This window comes from Schistocerca gregaria, chromosome 3 (genome assembly GCF_023897955.1).
Source record: "Schistocerca gregaria isolate iqSchGreg1 chromosome 3, iqSchGreg1.2, whole genome shotgun sequence".
Taxonomy (NCBI): domain Eukaryota; kingdom Metazoa; phylum Arthropoda; class Insecta; order Orthoptera; family Acrididae; genus Schistocerca; species Schistocerca gregaria.
This window is the reverse complement of record NC_064922.1, coordinates 388,746,168-388,767,075: the sequence shown is the minus strand read 5'-3', so window position 1 is coordinate 388,767,075 and position 20,908 is coordinate 388,746,168. Positions and strand designations below refer to the sequence as shown.

General features: G+C 43.4%; 1 protein-coding gene across 1 annotated transcript in view; it reads right to left on the bottom strand.

The window, feature by feature from the left end:
* Positions 1-208: 208 nt before the first annotated feature.
* Positions 209-20,908, bottom strand: part of LOC126355191 (glycogen-binding subunit 76A) — a 283,614-nt gene continuing 262,914 nt past the window's right edge. The window contains exons 4-5 of the mRNA XM_050005418.1: positions 17,738-18,908; positions 209-4,255 (exon numbers count right to left, since the gene is read on the bottom strand). Coding sequence (XP_049861375.1) covers positions 3,875-4,255; positions 17,738-18,908 — 1,552 coding nt within the window. The 3' untranslated portion in view covers positions 209-3,874. The remainder of the gene's footprint in view (positions 4,256-17,737; positions 18,909-20,908) is intronic.

Genomic DNA, 20,908 nt, shown 5'->3' with positions numbered 1-20,908 from the left:
GGTGGGGCCAGGAAAAGGACATTGATGGGGATTTGGGATGGAGCGGGAGGGGGCGAGTGCCGGAAATTATTTGCTTAATTCGTTAACAATAGTTTTTGGTTAATATTTGCCATCATTCAGATAGATAAAGAAGGAACACTCATTTAAGTTACATTGCAGTTCATTTGAGAAGTTCTATGTGGCTTCTTTTTAAGACAGAAAACAAAAAAATTTAAGAATAGACTTTATTTCCAGATACTTAACAGCACATATTTCTGTATGGCTCAGGTACAATTTTCTTATTTTTTAATGATAATGGAAGCCTTATGGTTTCCAAGTCAGTACACAGAAGTTACATAAATGATTTTAGTAACTAGATATTGCTTACTGAAGAATCTTAAATTCCTTAAAACGGAGTGAAAGATCATGAGATAAAGCCTCCTACTTTTATAGTTTTTTTCAATTAATAATAGCTATGCTGTAACCAGACACGCACAGGCACACACAAACACAACTTGCACAAAAGCTTACCAAGACAATTTTTATCTATATTGACGTAACCAGATAACACATTGTGTCACTTGGAAAGGCTGTTCTCAGATGTAACATTTCTTTCAAAATCTACTAATCCAACTATACGATGGCTGGCTCTGTAACATGCCTTCAGCAACTGTTGCAACATCTGTTTGCTTCGCAGCAATATATAATTTACGTGATAACATTTAGAATAACATTTCTTATTGATCGATAAACCCCTAGTAAAATAACGTTTTAATAAATAGGAACACATTTTGAAATTTATTATGTTTTTCATATAGAACTATTTGTCACATCAAGATGCAGAAAGTAGAGCACATGACCTTTCTTAACCATCATATGTCTAAATTCTAATTTATATATCTTCAATCACAAAAATATTGAACACATAGTTCCAATAAAAGTCCCCGGGTTTCTGAGGGCACCATGTTGTGAAATACACCGATAAAAACCATGAATTGACAATGGAATTTTAAAAGTTTCTGAGAAGGTGATAGAAGATGCTCTTAACTTACAATCTGTTAGTTCTTTATTAAATGCTACCCACCTGTTTGATTACGTTGAATGTTGGTGCTGTCTTTCAGTGTATTCTTAGGCAGCGTTTAAATTCTATTTTCAGTTAATATAAAGTTCCTTCTCCCAAAATCACAACAACGTGACCACAATCCCAGAAGAATTTTATTCAAACTGACTGACTGTGTAAACTTTTACACATGTATCTAATACACATTTCAATTGCATTATATTCATTTATTAGTGCGTTATAAACATCTGAGAACAACAATTTAATAAACTCTACGCTTTGGTGTTTCAATTAATTACCCGCAGTATAATTACTGTAACCACCCCTCAACTATAAAGTACAGAATACTTCAAAAACTGTTAATCTTTACCACTGAAAATATTCATTAGTACTCGCTCTTTCCATAACAGACGTAAAAAATTAAAATTTCAAGGAAATCTGAGAATCCTATAAAAATAAGAGCTTTGGCCATTGCATAAAAAAATATGAAGAGATAACTAAATAAAATGGGAGAACTACTGTCTGTTAGAAACAGTTGAATATTAGCCCATCTGAAGGAACTCTTATTTCCTACACCTGAGAAATCAATTTCAAAAAGTAAGGCAGATTCATTATTACTGCACTGCGGCCGAGGTTTATGCTAAAATGCTAGACATCTTACTTGCAACTGCTATTTAATTGTCTATATGTACATATTTTTGCAGTTTTATTTCCTTGTTGAAAATTATTAACAGTCAAGAAGTACCACCAGTCATATATTGCAGTTTTGTCAACTGATATACACAATGGGTAAAACATGTCTCTCCATCAGACCAATAGTCAGTATAATGAAGTACAAAAATATTTCGAAATAATTTATAAAAAACATATTTTAAATAATTCTCTCTACTGTACTGCAAGGAAATTTTATTTACTGCTCTAATCATGCAATTGATTCTTTGAATGGTTAAATATTAACAATCTGCAACAATGTAGTATAGTCATGTTTGTGATATGGTAAGTATTGTCTGTGATCACGTCTTCAAGAAGGTGTCACTGTTGGCCCAACGTTATTATGAAGGTGTTACGAGGTTATCGTTTCAGTGTCAATATGGACGTGTATTAGTGCATGAATGGGGCTAAGATTTCGTTAATTTCTATTCACTACTCTCCCTTCAGTTCCTCTTCTTTGAAAGTGCGCGCATTTCTGAACAGAACTACGTAACTGTAACTTTACCAGTTTAAGATAAATTAAAGCTATAAATCAGACCAACGTAAAAGTATTTATACCAATCAATATCTATAATGTAAACTAGTGTATAATTCAGTCTTCGAGTACTGACGCACTGTTAGTATGACGGCAGTCCCAGATCGCGATATCTTCTACATATATACAGTGACACTGAAATTCATTTCTTCCGTTGTGAAGAGCATATGGGGAAGTCCTGACCAGCTATATAAGTTACCAACCCATAGATACAACCTGTGGACCTATTTTAGTTCAAAACAAGAAACCGCGTTGGCAGCAACCAATTCTATGAACCAGTATCAGTTAAAATCCCCATCTTGCGTTAAGTTTCAGCTGTTCGTGTGTATACTGCCTTAGACTTTACAATGACACTCGGAGATTTTGTACTACTTCTTCTCCATATCTCCCACAGGACTCCCCAAACAATAAACTGAGGACCATCACTCGCAAAATGTCAACCATCTGCACGATAAACGTTCATTTGAAATAACTATGTGTCAATAACCTTTAAGGTGCAAGACGTCCGATTATATATCTTTTTGCTCAGTTTTGTTTTCCACATCGAAATATCCTTCACGTTTTGTTTCTCAACTCTGAGTTTATTAGCAAATGAATTCACAACAACAGTATTCGGCAGCACATGCTAATCCGAGTACAAAGAATATATATAAAACCTTTCATCATATGTCTTCATTTCACGACGACACACCGACGATGAAATCAAATACGAACTCGATCCTGGCACATCTACGAGTGAATGAAAATATCGCTCGCTCTCGCTCTCGCTCTCTCTCTCTCTCTCTCTCTCTCTCTCTCTCTCTCTCTCTCTCTCTCTCTCTCTCTCTCTCCCCCTCCCTCCCTCCCCCGTCGTCCCCCAACCCCTCTACAACTCCCTCTCTCCGTCTTCTCCCCACACAGCCATACAACCATAGTATCATGTGCTTTAGATCTTCCGATCGCCATAAAACATACTATCTTCGAAAATGATATAGAAGCCTGACAGGCGCTTTTGTGCAAAAATATCTTTCTATTAATTAACTTTTAGAATATGGGATACTTGTCACGTATGTACCAGCCACTCTGAATCTTTCTCGGTCTTTCGCATATAACACAGTAACTTATGTTTCTGGTGAGATACTATTCCTATGAGAATTGTACGGAGCTGAATAAGCATGTCTAATTAGAATTCTCGATATAGTTTTTGCACATTCGCGATGTTCAACTATTCGTTTTTACGCAGCGTTTGCATTAACTAGGTAACAGCTGATGTTGATGTTTAGGCCCTCAAACTTATCGAGTTTCTAGTGGAGTTACACCACGAGGAACCTTCTGGCTGACCGCTTCCCGAATGATTATTCAATTTGTCAGTTGCCATAGCACGCGTCCCACTCTCACTTTTGTTACGCTGACAGTAACTAAATAATATTTTACATTCGGCTTAAAATGTGACTGCAGGAGGTGAGGGTACAGAATGGTGGTTATGTACGAATTTGTAGGCTGCGAAGTAGCCGTAGCCTAGGCTTGCGGGCGGGTTGCGAGCCGCGCCGCTAGGTGTCTCGCCAGTAGCGGCCGGCACCGCGACGTCGCTGTGGCGCCCCCGGGGGCCGCTAGTAGAAGGACGGCCAGCGGTCGTCGACGGGGCTGAGCGGCTCTACCGCGGGGGCGGCGGCGGAGGCGACGCACTGGAAGGCGTAGTTGGCGCCGCCGTTGCTGTCCCAGAACTGCGCGCCGCGGCACTGGAAGCGCACGGCCAGCTCGAGGCGGCCGCCGGCGGGCAGCGCGTCCGCGTACACCACGAACGAGAAGCGGTCCGAGAAGCCGTCGCACGAGCCGTCCACGTAGCGCGCCTGCGCGTCCGCCCACGTGCGCCAGCCGTCCATCGTGTAGCGCACGTGCACCGACTTGTGGAAGTCCAGGTTGCGCACGCGCACCACGCCGCTCAGCGACAGCAGCGCCGGGTCCTGCAGTGTGGCGCTCTCCAGGCACACCTGCCGGCACACAGCAAAAATGTGTGTCTAGTCAACAAAATTTGGAAATGGGTTCTCCTCGGTAACTTATGGCACAGTGGACTCGACTCATTTTCCCATAGAGGAAGAGGTGGTATAATCTGCCCCCTACTTCGAATTTTTTATACTTTTTGGCACAAATTCTTTACTATCTACTTAAAAGTTGCTGGGAACATATGACATGTCGTTGGCTTATCTGTCGCACAGTTTTTAGACAAATGAGACATGGGGCAAAAATATTATGTTATATGGAAATTTACACAATTTGCGAAAACAAAGTTGTTTTCGTAACTTGAGCTTCTTGGCATCAATTCAAGAGATTAAACCAGAACATTCAGGAAAGGCAGTTTTATTGAATCAAATATCAGAGAGTGCAATATGGAACGAGGTCGTCCCCATGTTTAAATTTATTTTAAAAAATCACTTTTATCAAGATTCATATAGCTTCAATATTTTGAAAAACGCTATTTATAAAAATCACACATACAAGTGTCAGTCTCACCTCTCACGACCAGCAGACAAAATTGGCTTCCTTCCCATTTTTCGTCTAATTGACTATTCGAAAGGCACGTCAAGAGGAAAGAGTCTTTCTAAGCTTGCTTTAGGTGTAGAAAACAGTTGTGGTGCCTTTTTTAGGTCAGTTCTTTTCTCTGATACTGTCTGTAAGACTCGTACCATGTCTTGTTTGTCCCTAGTTTTATCCCCTGCACGTTAACCCTTTTTTGGGGCATCTGCAACACTAAGCTGAGCGGAAGCTCTGTTGTGATGATAATTTGGACCCCTTTTGTATTGGGAGCTCATACTGCCAGAACGAAAAGGGCTCAATAATATCAACACCGCCACGCGAGTGTGTGTGTGTGTGTGTGTGTGTGTGTGTGTGTGTGTGTGTGTGTGTGTGTGTGTGTGTGTGTACAGAAACTTAACATCATCTAACCTTAAGCATAAATTAGAATATTAATACTGGAACATAATCTTTGATACATTTGCAATAGAAATAAAATATCATGAGTACCTTCGCAGACATAACTATAGTAACATTGTAGCAAATGTTTCCTTCACAAAGTTTTTCTCATCGGTGAAAAGAAGATAACCCCGCTATTCGCTGGCGAAACTAGCTACTGCAGCAGGGTGCTCTATATAGGTGAAACTACGAATTAGTGCTAGTAACTGATGCATTCATCATCGGAATGCGCAGTGTTGTTTGTTAAATATTTTGCGGGCCTAACTTTACTGCAGATGCCCACGATACCACCCTTACCTGTACACTATCTAGAATGAAATTTTCTCTCTCTAGCGGAGAGTGCGCTGATGTCAAACTTTTTGGCACATTAAGACTGTGTGCCGGACCGAGAGTCGGTCGAAGTCGGGACCTTTGCCTCACGCGGCAAGTGCTCTACCGACAGCTATCCAAGCACGACTGACGACCCATTCTCACATCTTTGGCGATGAGTTGCTGGGAGAAGTATAGTTTTAAGGACGGGTCGTGTGTCGTGCTTCGGCAGCTCAGTCCAAAGAGCTTCTGCCCGAGTTCGGGCCTCGCTAGGGCACACAATTTTAATGTGCCAGGAAATTACAGACACTATCTGATCGAAAGTGTTCAGACACTATTAGTGGACATTAACATGCGGCCTTCCCTTCGCCTTTACGACGGCTAGAGCTCTGCAGGGAACACTTTCATTTAATTATGTGAATGTCTGTTGAGAAATGGCAGCCCAGTCTTCCTCAAATTCCAAAACCAAAGGAGGTACTGAAGTTGAACACGGGGGTCTGGCGTTAAGTCCACGTTCTAACTCATCCCGAATATGTTCCATTAGATGCAGGTCGAGACTGCGTAGGACATACCGTTTCAGGAATGTTATTCTCCACATATTGTTGCCTCACAGATGATGCTTTATGACATGGTGTACTGCCACAATAATCTTATCTGAACTCTCCTCCTATTGTACGCAGTACACAACGCTGTAAAATACGTTCACACCTTGTAGTTGGCGTTTTCTTGACTACAATAATGGGGCCACAGCCTAAGCACGAAAATCACCCCCTTGACATAACACCACCACCTCTGCACTCCACATGACGGAAGGACAATTCGCCAGACGTACACCAAATCTAAACCCTTCCATCGGATTTCCACAGTGTATACCGTGACTCTTTACTCCAAATCGCTCTTTACCAGTCACCCACTTTCCAGTGACGTCGCTCTTTGCACCACCTCACGCGGCGCTTACCTTTGACTACAGTAACCTCTGTCTTATGAGGAGCTGCTCGACCGTTGTACCCCATTCTTTTTAACTTCTTACGCACAGTTAATGTGCTAGCCGGACTGCTGGTGGCGCTTCTGAATTCACGAGTTATTCCTTCCGTTGGTTTCAGGTGATTTTTACTATCACCCAACGCAATTCTCGACGGTCCCTGTACATAAAGTCTGTCTGTTGTTTATTCCTTCACGACACCACTCCACACCACCAACAGAATTGGGCAGCTTTAGAAGGGTTGAAATGTCCCTGATGGATCTGTTACTCAGGTGAGTAGTTCACGGTCAGTTCGAAGTCACTGAGCTCTCATGACCGACTCACTCTTCCTTTACTACTTCTCTACTGCCGACACAATACTCGCCGCGTCCTTTTATACCGGCAGGTCCACCTCTCCTCACATTGAATGGTCAGTTGCGCAATACGAAGGGTGTCCGAATAATTTAGATCAAGTAGTGTAAGCTCACGTGGTCAAATATTAGTCGTTCTGGTACTCTGCAAACGGTATGGAGCTGTTGCATTGAAGTAATTTCTACGTGCCAGTCGGTTATATGCAGCGGGAGCAGGAAGATGAGACGACATGCAGACGCGATAGAATGGCAGAAGGGAGTTGTGGCATTTGGACGCGCCCATGACCACACCGAGAATGAAGTCGTCTGACTTGTATGTGTATATCAGCTGTACAACCTGTCTACAAAGAATGGCGCACCAAAGACTATTGTTCACATCGGTACTTAAAGCTGTCAAACAACAGTGGAAGTGACAACTGAGTGGAGGCATGTAGGGTTTTTGGACGACTCAAGACTCTGCTTCTTTTCAAATGATGCAAGGCATCGAGTGCACCAACGGCTGAGTGTAGTGTTTAACGCTCATTGTATGGAAAGTGTAATTCGCGTCTGAAGCAATTCTAGGAAATTTTTGTACCTAAATTTGCGACCATACATTCAGGCTAAGCTGAACAAGAACCAGGATGTTTATTCCAACATTCTCGCTATCGTATTTCTTTTACATCAGGATGAGAATGCTGCGGTCTTCCCATCTTCCAAGATGATGACAGCTGTGTTCACAGGGCTGTCCACGTACTGCCTGGTTTGCCGAACACTTAGTCGCTCTATAGAACTTCAGCTCGCTCGTCAGACCACCCGATTTAAATCCTATAGAAAATGTGGAGGTATGTTTGTAGCAGCGGGTGAAACGTAGGAATCAGCTTCCCCATAATTTGACAGCTTTATGGGACCTTACGTTTATAACACTTTCCTGAGCTATAAATTAACGCTGGTGTTTCTTCATCAGCACCAGACGACACCCAATATTTTTGCCTTTTTTGCCTGCAAACTAGACGCGTCACAAGTAAATCTCACAATATGAAAGCATCTGAATCCACCTGATGATGATGACGACGTTGACTAAAATCTATAGCAGTAGAAATTAAAACATAAAATCCATAATTGTGTAGTAGTTGTGTATAGTATGTAACCGGTTGTAGCTCTTTTCACACAGTGCATTATCGACCATGAATTTGAATTAGACTTTTGTCACGTTTAAATCAAACCTAAAACGTATCTATCAGTAGTAAAAAGACAAAGAGTTTCTTTGTTTTGTTATGGGGGAAACAAATGACTCTCAAAGCTTTCTAAGGCCAGCAAACCTTTTACTGACAAATTGACCAAATGTAGACACGTCAGTTCTTCATGGTGTTTTGGATGATGTGTCGAGAAGTAAAGACAAAGGGACTGTAGAATAGGACTGGAATTTCATTGACTACCGTACAATTTTCTTCGGTGATGCGTCCCGCTTCGAACTGAGCCCCGTTGACCAACGAAGACGTGTGTGGGAATAGCCCGGACAATGGTGGGATAATAATCTCACTGTCGCCCACCACAGGGCTCAACACCCAGGAGTTATGGTCTGAGATTGGTTCTCCTCCGCGGCACCCTTACTGCACAGCGGTACGTCAGCAATATTCTACGCCCCATTTCATCGCCCTTCGTGGAAAACCGTCTTGGGCTTACATTCCCACAAGATAATGCCCGACCGCACAGACCAGCAATTCTACTGCTTGCCTTTGTGTTTGCCAAATCCTCCCTTGGCCAGCAAGACCCCCGGATCTAACCCCAATTCAGAACGTTGGGAACATTATGGGCAGGGCCTTCCAATCATTTCAGGATTTTGAGACTTAAACACTTCAGTTCTACAGAATTTTTTGACGCTATCGCTTAGGACATCCAACAACTCTGTCAACGCCATGCCGAATAATTGCAATCATAAGGGTCAGATGTGAACCAACATGTTATTGACTTGTTCATTTTATGAACTACTTTCTCCTTAATAAATCATCCAGTTTTTCTGCAATCGTAATAATTTGTCTGGTCATTTGCATAACTTCTACAGATTTTCGTCCAATTCTGATAATTTTTCGTGATGCGTCTTTCTCTTTTGTTCCCCCCCCCCCTTAGAGTGTAACTAAACAGAGCTAACTCGACAAATGTCGTATAAAAGTGTACGCAGCACTACAGTATAAGCTACATAGCAGGTGCCTACCCTTCCTCGATATGCTAATAAAGAAGAAAACGGACGGCACACTGGGACACCCCGTCTACCGAAAGAAAACGCACACAGAGCTGTACCTGAACGCCAACAGCTGCCACCACCCAGCACAACGGAAACCCGTGCTCACTATTCTTGCCCGCAGAGCTCATGACATGTGCGACAAGGACAGTTTACCTATTGAGGTTCAGCACCTGAAGACAACCTTCCAGAACAACGGCTGCACTGAAACCTCTTCTCCTGTCAACGGGACAGTTATTTTCGATCCTGTTATCTTGTTACTATTTGTTCAAACTCCATAATAACAGAACATTTAATTCTTCCTGAATGTATTAGGCATTTGTCTGTTACGCATCTTGGTTGAGAATATTAATCTTGCCACCATTTCCTCTGCCTTCCGAAATATCTTCTGTGCACTGCGCAATAATTCATCGTTAATTTTGTTATTCGTTCATCTTCCATTCTTGTGACACGAAAGTTCCGTTGTTCCTGTATTCATTAATTTGCGCATTTGAGCCCCTAATTTGCCAGCGCGCATCCTCTCGTCTGACAGCATGCAGCCAGCTACTCTTCTTACGAATCTCATTTCCGATGGTAGTCATATTCGTTCATTTTCTTTTTGTTACAGCCCACGGTTCATTTCCACATATCATTTTGCAGAACTTCACTAATTCCCCTTCTTGCTTTACTTCAGTGGATTCTATACTTTGTTCTGTTAACATAATTAAATCTTTCTACTTTCTTTTGTGTCTTCATTTCTGTCAAGAATGAGATAGTATTTCCTAAGAAGATGAATGAGTTTACTCATTCTACTTTCTGATCACTTTTTATTGTTTGGATGTGAATCGGCTGTTGGCCGCTAGAAGCCAGAACTTCTCCTTTCTAGAAAGATACCAACAGATGATACAACTTTGATATTGCGGATAAAATACGAGCATCTATTTGCAATGTGTTGTCGCTATTAGCAATCAAAATTTGATCATCAGCAAAAAGTAATGTTACAAAATGATTCATATCTTTGAGTCGTTAGTATAAAAACTTAATTTACTTTTCGATCACCTAAGCACGTTGTCAATTTAAATATTAAATAAAATCGGAGACAAACTGCATTCTTGTCTTATTCCCAAATTTGACCTGCCTTTTCTCACTTGGTACATGCTTTCTGCTACCTTTAGTGTTGTTGTGATGGTCTTCAGTCCTTAGACTGGTTTGATGCAGCCCTCCATGTTACTCTATCCTGTACAAGCTTCTTCATCTCCCAATTCTTACTGCAACCTGCATTCTTCTGAATCTGCTTAGTGTATTCATCTCTTGGCCTCTCTCTACGATTTTTACTCTCCACGCTGCCCTCCAGTACTAAAATGGTGATCCCTTGATGCCTCAGAACATGTCCTACCAACCGGTCCCTTCTTCTTGTCAAGTTGTGCCACAAACTCCTCTTCTCCCCAATTCTATTCAATACCTCCTCATTAGTTACGTGATCTAACCATCTAATCTTCAGCATTCTTCTGCAGCACCACATTTCGAAAGCTTCTATTCTCTTATTGTCCAAACTATTTATCGTCCACGTTTTACTTCCATTCATGGCTACACTCCACACAAATACTTTCAGAAACGACTTCCTGACACTTAATTCAATACTCAATGTTAACAAATTTCTCTTCTTCAGAAACGCTTTCCTTGCCATTGCCAGTCTACATTTTACATCCTCTCTACTTCGACCATCATCAGTTATTTTGCTCCCCAAATAGCAAAACTCCTTTACTACTTTAAGTTCTCATTTCCTAATTTAATTCCCTCAGCGTCACCCGAGTTAGCTCGACTACATTCCATTATCCTCGTTTTGCTTTTGTTGATGTTCATCTTATATCCTTCTTTCAATACAATGTCCATTTCGTTCAACTGCTCTTCCAAGTCCTTTGCTGTCTCGGACAGCCTTACCTTTAGTAGGAGCAGATAAATTCCTCTTGTCTTCATTCCCTATCATAGCTTCTTTCAACTAATTTTATCAAAAACTTTTACGCTACAACTTGGCGATGGCCACATTTCGATACATTTATTCGTTCTAGATGTAATGGAGATTGTTTATGTAAGATTCCTCATCGTGAATACTGTAGTTTGTTTTTATAGCCCTAAATTAGTCAGGGCACGAGACGGATTGTAAACGGACGTGGCACCGTGTCAAGAGCCCCTGGCAGCGCTTAGCTGGTGGCGGGCGGTATGCACGGCTATTTCCACTGGCGTTTACGTCCCGCCGCCAGCAAACGTCAGCCAGCGTGCAAGAACCCGATTTGCAAGTGAAATGTACTGAGTTATTTGCTCTCCGCCTGTTGACAGAGCTGTCCATAAGATGGTTTACGTATAGTGCGTTCACCGTAAGTGATTACTTCTGGCTAAACCTCTTACACAATTCGTGGAAGCACTGTCCGTGAACAGGCAGAAACGTAAGTTAGCTCTTAACTCGAGCCCTGTATGGTACCATCACACTGTTTAAGTATGTAGTGTGAACAAGACGGACCGTCGCGGTAGAAGTGAGTAGCAAAGACCTTTGCTGCATATCAATAATGCGGTTCATGTCAGGGTTAACGTTCGCCGCGTCGGGAGCAGGCGCCAACTTAGCGCGTGGTGTCTGTGAGTGGCGAACACCTGAGAGACCACGGCTATCTAGGGTTGGGTTCCGATATCGAGAACCCACAGATCACTAGCAGCGTGCTCTTAAGCGCCCCTAAGCCGCTTGTCAGAGCATAACCGCACAGTCTTTCAGTGGAGTGTGATAGCAAAAAGCTATTACGTTTGTAAGAACTGACGTCTGCACTTAATCGCGTAGGTAGTGAAACCTCCGCTTAACCGTGCACTTCGCAGATTTTCTAGCTGTATTGTGTATTCTCGGTGCACTTGTCGCGTCAATCATTCTTGAAAACATCAACTTTTGACAATATCCTTCATGGAATGTATTCGCAGTTGCGAATATGAATCGCCTCCAGCTGTACAACGTGTTTCAGAAAGGACTTAACAACTTTTAAAATTTATATGAATGAAGTCATAGTATCCACAGAGGAGAGCGTGGTGTCAATTTGTAGGGAAATACATTAAGTTTTGGCTCGCGTAGTTCGCTAGCGCCGAATAGCACCGTAAGGAGAGCTAGCAGCAATGGCGCCAAAGATGGCTTACTTCACTGGACACGAGGGTGCTAGCTGTGTGTTTTGATTTGAAGAATCACAGTCGGCGACAGCCGTTGAGCGTAATTTCCGTACCAAGTACGCTAAAGATCATCCTAGTAGTCCTAAAATTTATGAGTGGCATAAATGTTTTGTCGATGCTCAGTAAGATATGGGAAATCGTAAGGTCGTCCAAGCACATCTGACGTCAACGGGATAGTGTAACTCGATATGTTACAACAATTTTTGGTACCACTGATAGATGAGGATGACCAAAAGCGAAATGTTTACTTCATGCAAGGTGGTGCACCACCCCATTACTTGGCTGACGGCCGGGTCTTTCTTAGTGACCGCTTTCCATGTCAATGGATTGGCTGTGATGCACCAATCGCATGGCCCCCACTTTCCCCACACCTGACACCACTCCATTTTTTAAATGGGGATCGTTTTTGTTTCTCCTGTGCCGGCTTCTCTACCCGATCTTACAGCAAGAATTCACGCCGCCACCGAGCACGTCATACCTTCAATGCTACAGCGAGTTTGGGAAGAAATTGACTTCAGATGGTTCAAATGGCTCTGAGCACTATAGGACTTAACTTCTTTGGTCATCAGTCCCCTAGAACTTAGAACTGCTTAAATCTAACTAACCTAAGATATCACACACATCCATGCCCGAGGCAGGATTCGAACCTGTGACCATAGCGGTCGCGCTGTTCCAGACTGTAGCGCCTAGATCCGCTCGGCCACCCCGGCCGGCGACTTCAGATGGAAGTGTGCAGGATAACCAATTAAAGATGTAAAAAATCCTGTGTGTTTCCCTACAAAATAACACTGAACCCAGATCTATTTCTTCTTTCAATAAATTTGTATGAATTTTTAAAGTGGTAAAGTCCTGTTTGAAACACCCTGTATAATGGAATGACGACAATTTACGAGAGACGTCACCTTAACCGCTTCGTCTATCCGAACACGATTCACGGCCATACCCAAACTTCCATGTGTCATACCTGTACTCTTAGTTCCCAGTAATGTTATTCCCGAAAAGGTAGACATTTAATTTGAAATAGCTGACCCGGCATCGGCCAATTAATACGAAACAACTGCAGTTCCTGTGTTGTAAGGAAGTACGATGCGATGTTCTATCGGACTTGCGTGCATGTCGGATGGAATGCCGGCCGCTGGACCGAGCGGTTCTCGGCCCTTCAGTCTGGAACCGAGCGACCGCTACGGTCGCAGGTTCGAACCCTACCTCGTCCATGGATGTGTGTGATGTCCTTAGGTTAGTTGGGTTTAACTAGTTCTAAGTTCTAGGGGACTGATGACCTCAGATGTTAAGTCCCATAGTGCTCAGAGCCATATGAACCATTTTTCGTATGGAACATTGCCATCATACTTCTTCACAGCGCAGGCACTGCAGCTTCGGATTCAGGGTGCTCGGAAATTCCGGTTACAAACTTACAGGACTTGTAGAGGGGAAGTGAGTACATAATATTCTGAATAGGAACCCTCGTCTGGAAAGGTACCGTTTCCGCACTATAGCCTTCTGATAAAATGTTTTGCTAGATAGATATGCAAAAAGGTAATCATGGTGGGAGGTGGTTACGTCGGATCAGCTGATGTCATTTGACGTCCGTCCTACCCTCCTGACCTGGCTCGAGCCTCATTCACATGTATGTGAGTGTTAGAGCAACATGTTTGGGTTCACGTTGGAAGAATACACAGACATGATCCTTCTGACTGTTGACGCCCACGTTAATGGAAGAGCTGCTCGTCGACTTTATCACGATTGTTCTGGACAACGTCCGACTCCATCGCACACCCTTTTCGCCACAATTGCGCAACGGCTTCGAGAAAGGGTACCTTCACTGTTAGCAGGCGTGACTGTGGTGCTCTAAGGAAACGCTGCCCTTCGAATTAGAAGGAGCCGTACTACATCACGTTGAAGAGGATCTGTCAAAGAGCGCACGAGCAATTTCTTTAGCTATTAATGAAAGGACTCGTAAAACAAGTGGTGTAATGAGTCACGCCTAATCAACTAATTGTAAAAATGGTCCCGTTCCCAACATGTTTTCAAATGATTGAAGCACGGAAAAGATACGTTTCCGAACATGGGTTCCAGTTCAAAATACTATCTACTCACTCCTTTCTACACGTCCTAGAAGTCTGTAACGGGTATTTCCGAAAACCCTGTATATCCATCATTGTCGACGTCAGAAAAGTAACTCACTGTCTATGTAATAACGGAATCACGCTCATGTGATTGTTGTACGTGCATCCACAGTGAAGGGGCTTCTGTGGAGGGACCAGACTAACCTATGCTTCCTGAAGAGACGTACCATACTATTCAGTTTTGCAAGGTCAACGATCTGGATAACTGACAAATATAGCCTCTTAACATTAGGCAACATAGCCTGACTGTGCTGGTACTGCGAACAGCTGAAATCCAGTTGACACTACAACTTCTGTTTTTCCCAAGGGCTTAGAGCTCTACTGTACAGTACCCTCTTCGGTAAAATATACCGGAGGTAAATATCCACCCATTTGAATCTCCGGGAGGGGACTATTCAGGATGATGTCATCAAGGAAAAAACAAAATTTGCATTCAGCGGTTCGATGAGTGGAATGTTAGATCCCTTAATCGAGTAGGCAGGTCACAAATTAAAAAGGAAAATTGATACGTTGAAGTTGTACGTTGTGCGAATTATAGACGCGCGCTGACAGGAAGAGCAGGTCTTCTGATCAGGTGCGTACAGGGTCATAAAATAGAGGTAATACAGGATTAGATCTAATAATTAATAAAAATAGGAATGAAAGAACACTACTATGAACAGCATAGTGAATGCATTACCGCAGTCAAAATAGAAACGAAGCCATCATTCAGCAGAATAGTACAAGCTTATTTGCCATGTAGCTTCGCAGATGATGACATTGAAGAAACGAATGATGAAAGAAGAGAAATTATTTAAATAGTTAAAGTAGGCGAAACTGTAGTTGTAATTGGAAACTGAAGTCCGAAAGTAGAAAAAATAAGAGAAGGAAAAATAGCACGCGAACATGGGGAAAAGAAATGAAAGAGGAAGCCGCCTGGTAGAATTTTGCACAGAGCAAAACAATCACAGCTAACACTTGGTTCAAGAATCATAAACGAAGGTTGTATACATGGAAGAAGCCTGGAGATACTGGAAGGTAAAGGATGGTTTGTATAATGGTAAGACAGAGATTCATGAGCCAGGTTTTAAATTTTAAGACATTTCCAGGGGCAGATTTGGACTCTGACAACAATCTATTGGTTATGAACTGAAGATTAAAACTGAAGAAACTGCAAAAATGTAGGAATTTGAGGAGATGTGACCTGGATAAACTGAAAGAACCAGAGGCTGTACACAGCCCCAGGGAGAGAGCATAACGGAACAATTGACAGGAATGGGGGAAAGAAATACAGTAAAAGAGATAAAATAGTGATAAAAATTGTGAGATAAAATAGTGAAGGTAGCAGAGGATCAAGCAGGTACAGTAGGCTAGTAGAAATCCTTGGGTAACAGAAGATATATTCAATTTAACTGATGAAAGGAGAAAATATAAAAATTCCTTAAATGAAGCGGCAAAAAGGAATACAAACGTCTCAAAAATGAGATCGGCAGGAAATTCAAAATGGCTAAGCAGGGATGGCTAGAGGGCAAATGTAAGGATGTAGAGGCGCATATTACTAGGGGGTAAGATAGATACTGCCTACAGGAAAATTAAAGAGACCTTTGGAGAAAGAGAGAGCCACTTGCATGAATATCTAGAGTTCGCATGGAAACCCAGTTCTAAGCAAAGAAGGGAAAGCAGAAAGGTGGAAGGAGTATATAGAGGGTCTATACAAGGGCGATGTTCTGGCGGACAGTATTATAGAAATGGAAGAGAATGTAGATGAAGATGAAATAGGAGATATGATACTGCGTGAAGAGTTTGACAGAGCACGGAAAGACCTGAGTCGAAACAAGGCCCCTGGAGTAGACAACATTCCATTGGAACTACTGACGGCCTTGGGAGAGCCAGGCCTAACAAAATTCTACCATCTAGTGTAGCAAGATGTATCAGATAGACGAAATACCCTCAGACTTCGAGAAGAATATAATAATTCCAATCCCAAAGAAATGAGGTGTTGACAGATGTGAAAATTATCGAAATGTCAGTTTTGTAAGTCACAGCTGCAAAATACTAACACGAATTCTTTACAGACGAATGGAAAAACTGATAGAAGCCGACCTCGGGGAAGATCAGTTTGGATTCCGTAGAAATGGAACACGTGAGGCAATACTGACCCTACGACTTATCTTAGAAAATAGATTAAGAAAAGGCAAGCCTACGTTTCTAGCATTTGTAGACTTAGAGGAAGCTTTTGTCAATGTTGACTGGCATACTCTTTCAAATTCTAAAGGTGGCAGGGGTAAAATACAGGGAGCGAAAAGCTATTTACAATTTGTACAGAAATCAGATGGCAGTTATAAGAGCCGAGGGACGTTAAAGGGAAGCAGTGGTTTGGAAGGGAGTGAGACAGGGTTGTAGCCTCTCCCCGATGTTATTCAATCTGTATATTGAGCAAGCAGTGAAGGAAACAAAAGAAAAATTCGGAGTAGTTATTAAAGTCCATGGAGAAGAAATAAAAACTTTGAGGTTTGCCGATGACATCGTAATTCTGTCAGAGACAGCAAAGGACTTGGAAGAGCAGTTGAATGGAATGGGTAGTGTCTTGAAAGGAGGATATAATATGAACATCAACAAAAGCAAAACGAGGATAAGGGAATTAGTCGAATTAAGTCGGGTGCTGCTGCGGGAATTAGATTAGGAAACGAGACGCTTAAAGTAGTAAAGGAGTTTTGCTATTTGGGGAGCAAAATAACTGATGATGGTCGAAGTAGAGAGGATATAAAATGTAGACTAGCAGTGGCAAGGAAAGCGTTTCCGAAAAAGAGAAATTTGTTAACATCGAGTATAGATCTAAGTGTCAGGAAGTCGTTTCTGAAAGTATTTGTATGGAGTGTGGCCATGTATGGAAGTGAAACATGGACGATAAATAGTTTGGACAAGAAGAGAATAGAAGCTTTCGAAATGTGGTGCTACAGAAGAATGCTGAAGATTAGATGTGTAGATCACATAACTAATGAGGAGGTATTGAGTAGAATTGGAGAGAAGAGAAATTTGTGGCACAACTTGACTAGAAGAAGGGATCGGTTGGTGGGACATATTCTGAGGTATCAAGGGGTCACCAGTTTAGTATTGGAGGGCAGCGTGGAGGGTAAACATCGTAGAGGGCGACAAAGAGATAAATACACTAAGAAGATTCAGAAGGATGTAGGTTGCAGTAGGTACTGGGAGATGAAGAAGCTTGCACAGGATAGAGTAGCATGGAGAGCTGCATCAAACCGGTCTCTGGACTGAAGACCAGAACAATAACAAGCCATAATTGGACCATGGCTCGGATGCGAAGACACACACACATACACAAAGAACTACCTACTTACCTGTCTGTCGCGCACACGGTCCAAGAAGTCCGGCTGCGTCCAAGGCTGCTGGAACAGAGGCACCAGCGTGCGGGCGGTGGGGAACGCGAACGACTGCTGCTGGGAATCGCCCAGTATGGCCGTCGTCGGCGCCGGCGGGAAGCTGGACGCCGAGGTGGCCAGGTCGACGTCGCGCAGGTCGTCGTAGGCCGAGCTGGGGATCTTGGGGATCTCGTCGAGGAAGGTGCGCACGTCGGCCAGGTCGAGGCCGAGGACGTCGGCGAAGCGCACGATCTTCTTGCGGCCCGGCGTGCCGGGGGGCGTCTTGCCGCTCTTGAGGGACGAGCAGCGGCGGACGCGCTGCGGCCGAGAGTCGTCGTCCTCGTCGTTGGAGGCGCTGCCGCTGCCGCTGCCGTTGGCGGGAGGCCGCTCCTTCTCCTGTTGCGCCTCCGCTTCGTCCTCCGGTTCGGGGCTCACCACGATGAGGCACTCCACCTGCTGCGAGGCGTCCGCTTCCACGCACACACCGTTCGTCGCCTCTTCGTGCCTCTCCTCGCGTTCCCCAGAGACCTCTTCGCACAGTGCACGCAGGTTCTCTGCCGACTTCTCCTCGCTAATAATCCGCTCACGCGGGCCGTCGTCATCCGTAACTCCTCCCTCTTCCACCGGCGCTTCGGCTTCAGCGTCCAACTGACAGTTCATCTGCAAGTCGACGGACACAAATGTCCTCTCGTATTCAGTCTCCGAATCTCCGTTCAGTGCCGCTCCGTTACTGTCCTCTTGGTGGTCCGAGCCTTTGAGGCGGTCGACTTCGCTCTCGGGGCGGTGGTGCAACGCGTCTGTTCCGTTACGCAGACTGCTGTGGTGGATGACGCACTTGCCACTGTGCAGGCGCACTACGCAGTCGCACCCGCCGTGTCCAGCTTCGCCGTTGGTGAGCCCCAGCCTCCTCACGACTGCACTCAGCGCCTCCTCCGCCTCCTCTTCCGGCATTTCCTTCAGCCTGTCCGACTGAGGGGGCACTCCGTCCTCCAAGACAGAAAACTCTGCCGTGGCGACCGAATCTTCTAACGTGGAGTACGAACTCGGCGTCGGTTCGAGCGCTGACAGCTCGCTCAGGGGTCGGCTATCGTCACTTGCCGACTGCGATCGAGGAGACGACCGGGTCTCTTCACTCGGTGTCCTGGTCGATCTGCGAAAACAGAAGGATTTTCAGCGATGCGAAAGAAAAAGAAATTTAAAAAATATCACAGGACTCTGACGGCAATACTACTGATATGCGTGGCGGAGATACGCTTTCCAACTTTCGTAAACAAATTAATGTATGATTTTTCAGAAATGAGTACACCAATCGAGACTTTAATACAATTCGGTGTGAGTGGTTAGGTATTCCATCTAGTGTTCCTTGCATCAAAGATTGAGTGGGTATCCCTTGGACTCTTTTTATTATTTATTTAGTGGCTTGGTACTTGCCCATACAGCCATCTAGACTCTGAAATGTCAGTAACGGCGATAAGAACGTTATGACACCCAGCCCCGAGTGGAGGAAAATCTCCGACCAGCAAGAGAATCGAACCCAGTCCCTTCGGTTAGCAATCCACCACGCTGTCCGCACAGCTACTGACGCCGACGTTGACACAGGTTGTCGCAAGTCATGTTTTACCAAACTCTCCACACGAAATTCACAGCCTCTAGGAGGTTTTGACACATGGGGAAAACCCTCCGTGGTTCGAAAGTCGTTTCAGCTAACTGCTCCGAAAGCAAAGAAATCTTCACGACAGATCAGAAACGTAGCCAAAATGTTGCAGATAAACACTGAACGGAGCCGAAATTAGCGTACGGAGTGCCGTGCGTAAAGCGTTGACTGAATTTGAAAGTACAGTTCTTGCTACCGGGCTGGCTGAAGAAAATTTGGTCTTATATTAAATCAGCAAACAGATCAAAGCCATATGTCTAAATACTCTGTTGCCACAACTGGGTCGTAACAGAGAATAAAACAATGAAGGTCGAAATACTAAATTCCTTTTCATAAAATTGTTTTACGGAGAAAGATGGTACTGCTGTTTTTCCTTTCAATCGTCGCCAGAATGAGGTACCAAAAGAAGTCACCACTGGATAAAAACTCAACTACAGCTGGTGAACAGATGACAGAATCTAACAGCTGTAGTTTCAGGCGCAAAGTGAGCGGAGGAATTTGCTCCTCTTGTAGCAGCAGTCTACCGTCGGCCACTGGAGGAACGAAACGTTCCGAATGATTGGAAACTGTGAAAGCCACATCCGTTTTGGAGGAGGTCGCACACGACTGAAGGCCTATATCGCCGTCAGTAAGTGATCTTTTAAGAGACAAAAACATCTGTGTAGGAATAAAAACAATTTTCGCAGACAACGATCGTTTGAAATCTATTTCGCTCTATTCGCCAAACAGAATCGGCAGGTTCTCACCGGCACGAAGGTTGATACCATGTTCCCTGAATTCCAGAAAGCGTTTCACATAGTTCGGCGCTGTATCTTAAGAAATGATTCGAGCATATAGGACATAAGATCGGCTTTCTGACTTAACTGAAGTCTTTGTAGCGAACAGAATGCTATATTTCAATCAGGATGCAATCCATATGATTCCCTTGTGCGTAGCGATCGTTGAATGTAGACAATGGAGAAAAGAACAGCAATCGACCGCGAAATTTGTCGTTCTACTAAGGCAGACCTACACTTAAACTATTACATAGCCATCTTTAGTTCTAAAAATTACAAAACAGGAGAATCAGGAACAAATACACGACCGTTGACAACATATTTTAAGTGCGAACATAACACCATACAACTACATACCACATAACAACAAGTGCATTAGTCCAAAGGGCCACGTAATAACAATATTTGTAACTGTAGAGCATATAGGAGTGTAACATGAACTGAAGTCGTTGTTTACATGGTTGAACGGGAAGAAAATGTGACTATCGAAGTGCCGGTGAATAGTCAAATCATAGCAAAGCTATATAATTTTTAAAAATATTCCTTTTTAAACTACACTGGACAATAAACCACTAGTAGTGGTTAAACCACGGAAAGCAAATCACATTTGCAAATACATAAGCGTAGCCCCTCAACAAAAGTACAAGATATTTGTCATTTTTTTCTTTTTTGCATTAGAAACTAATGGAACAAGATCAAGTTACACTTCGATACAACGCG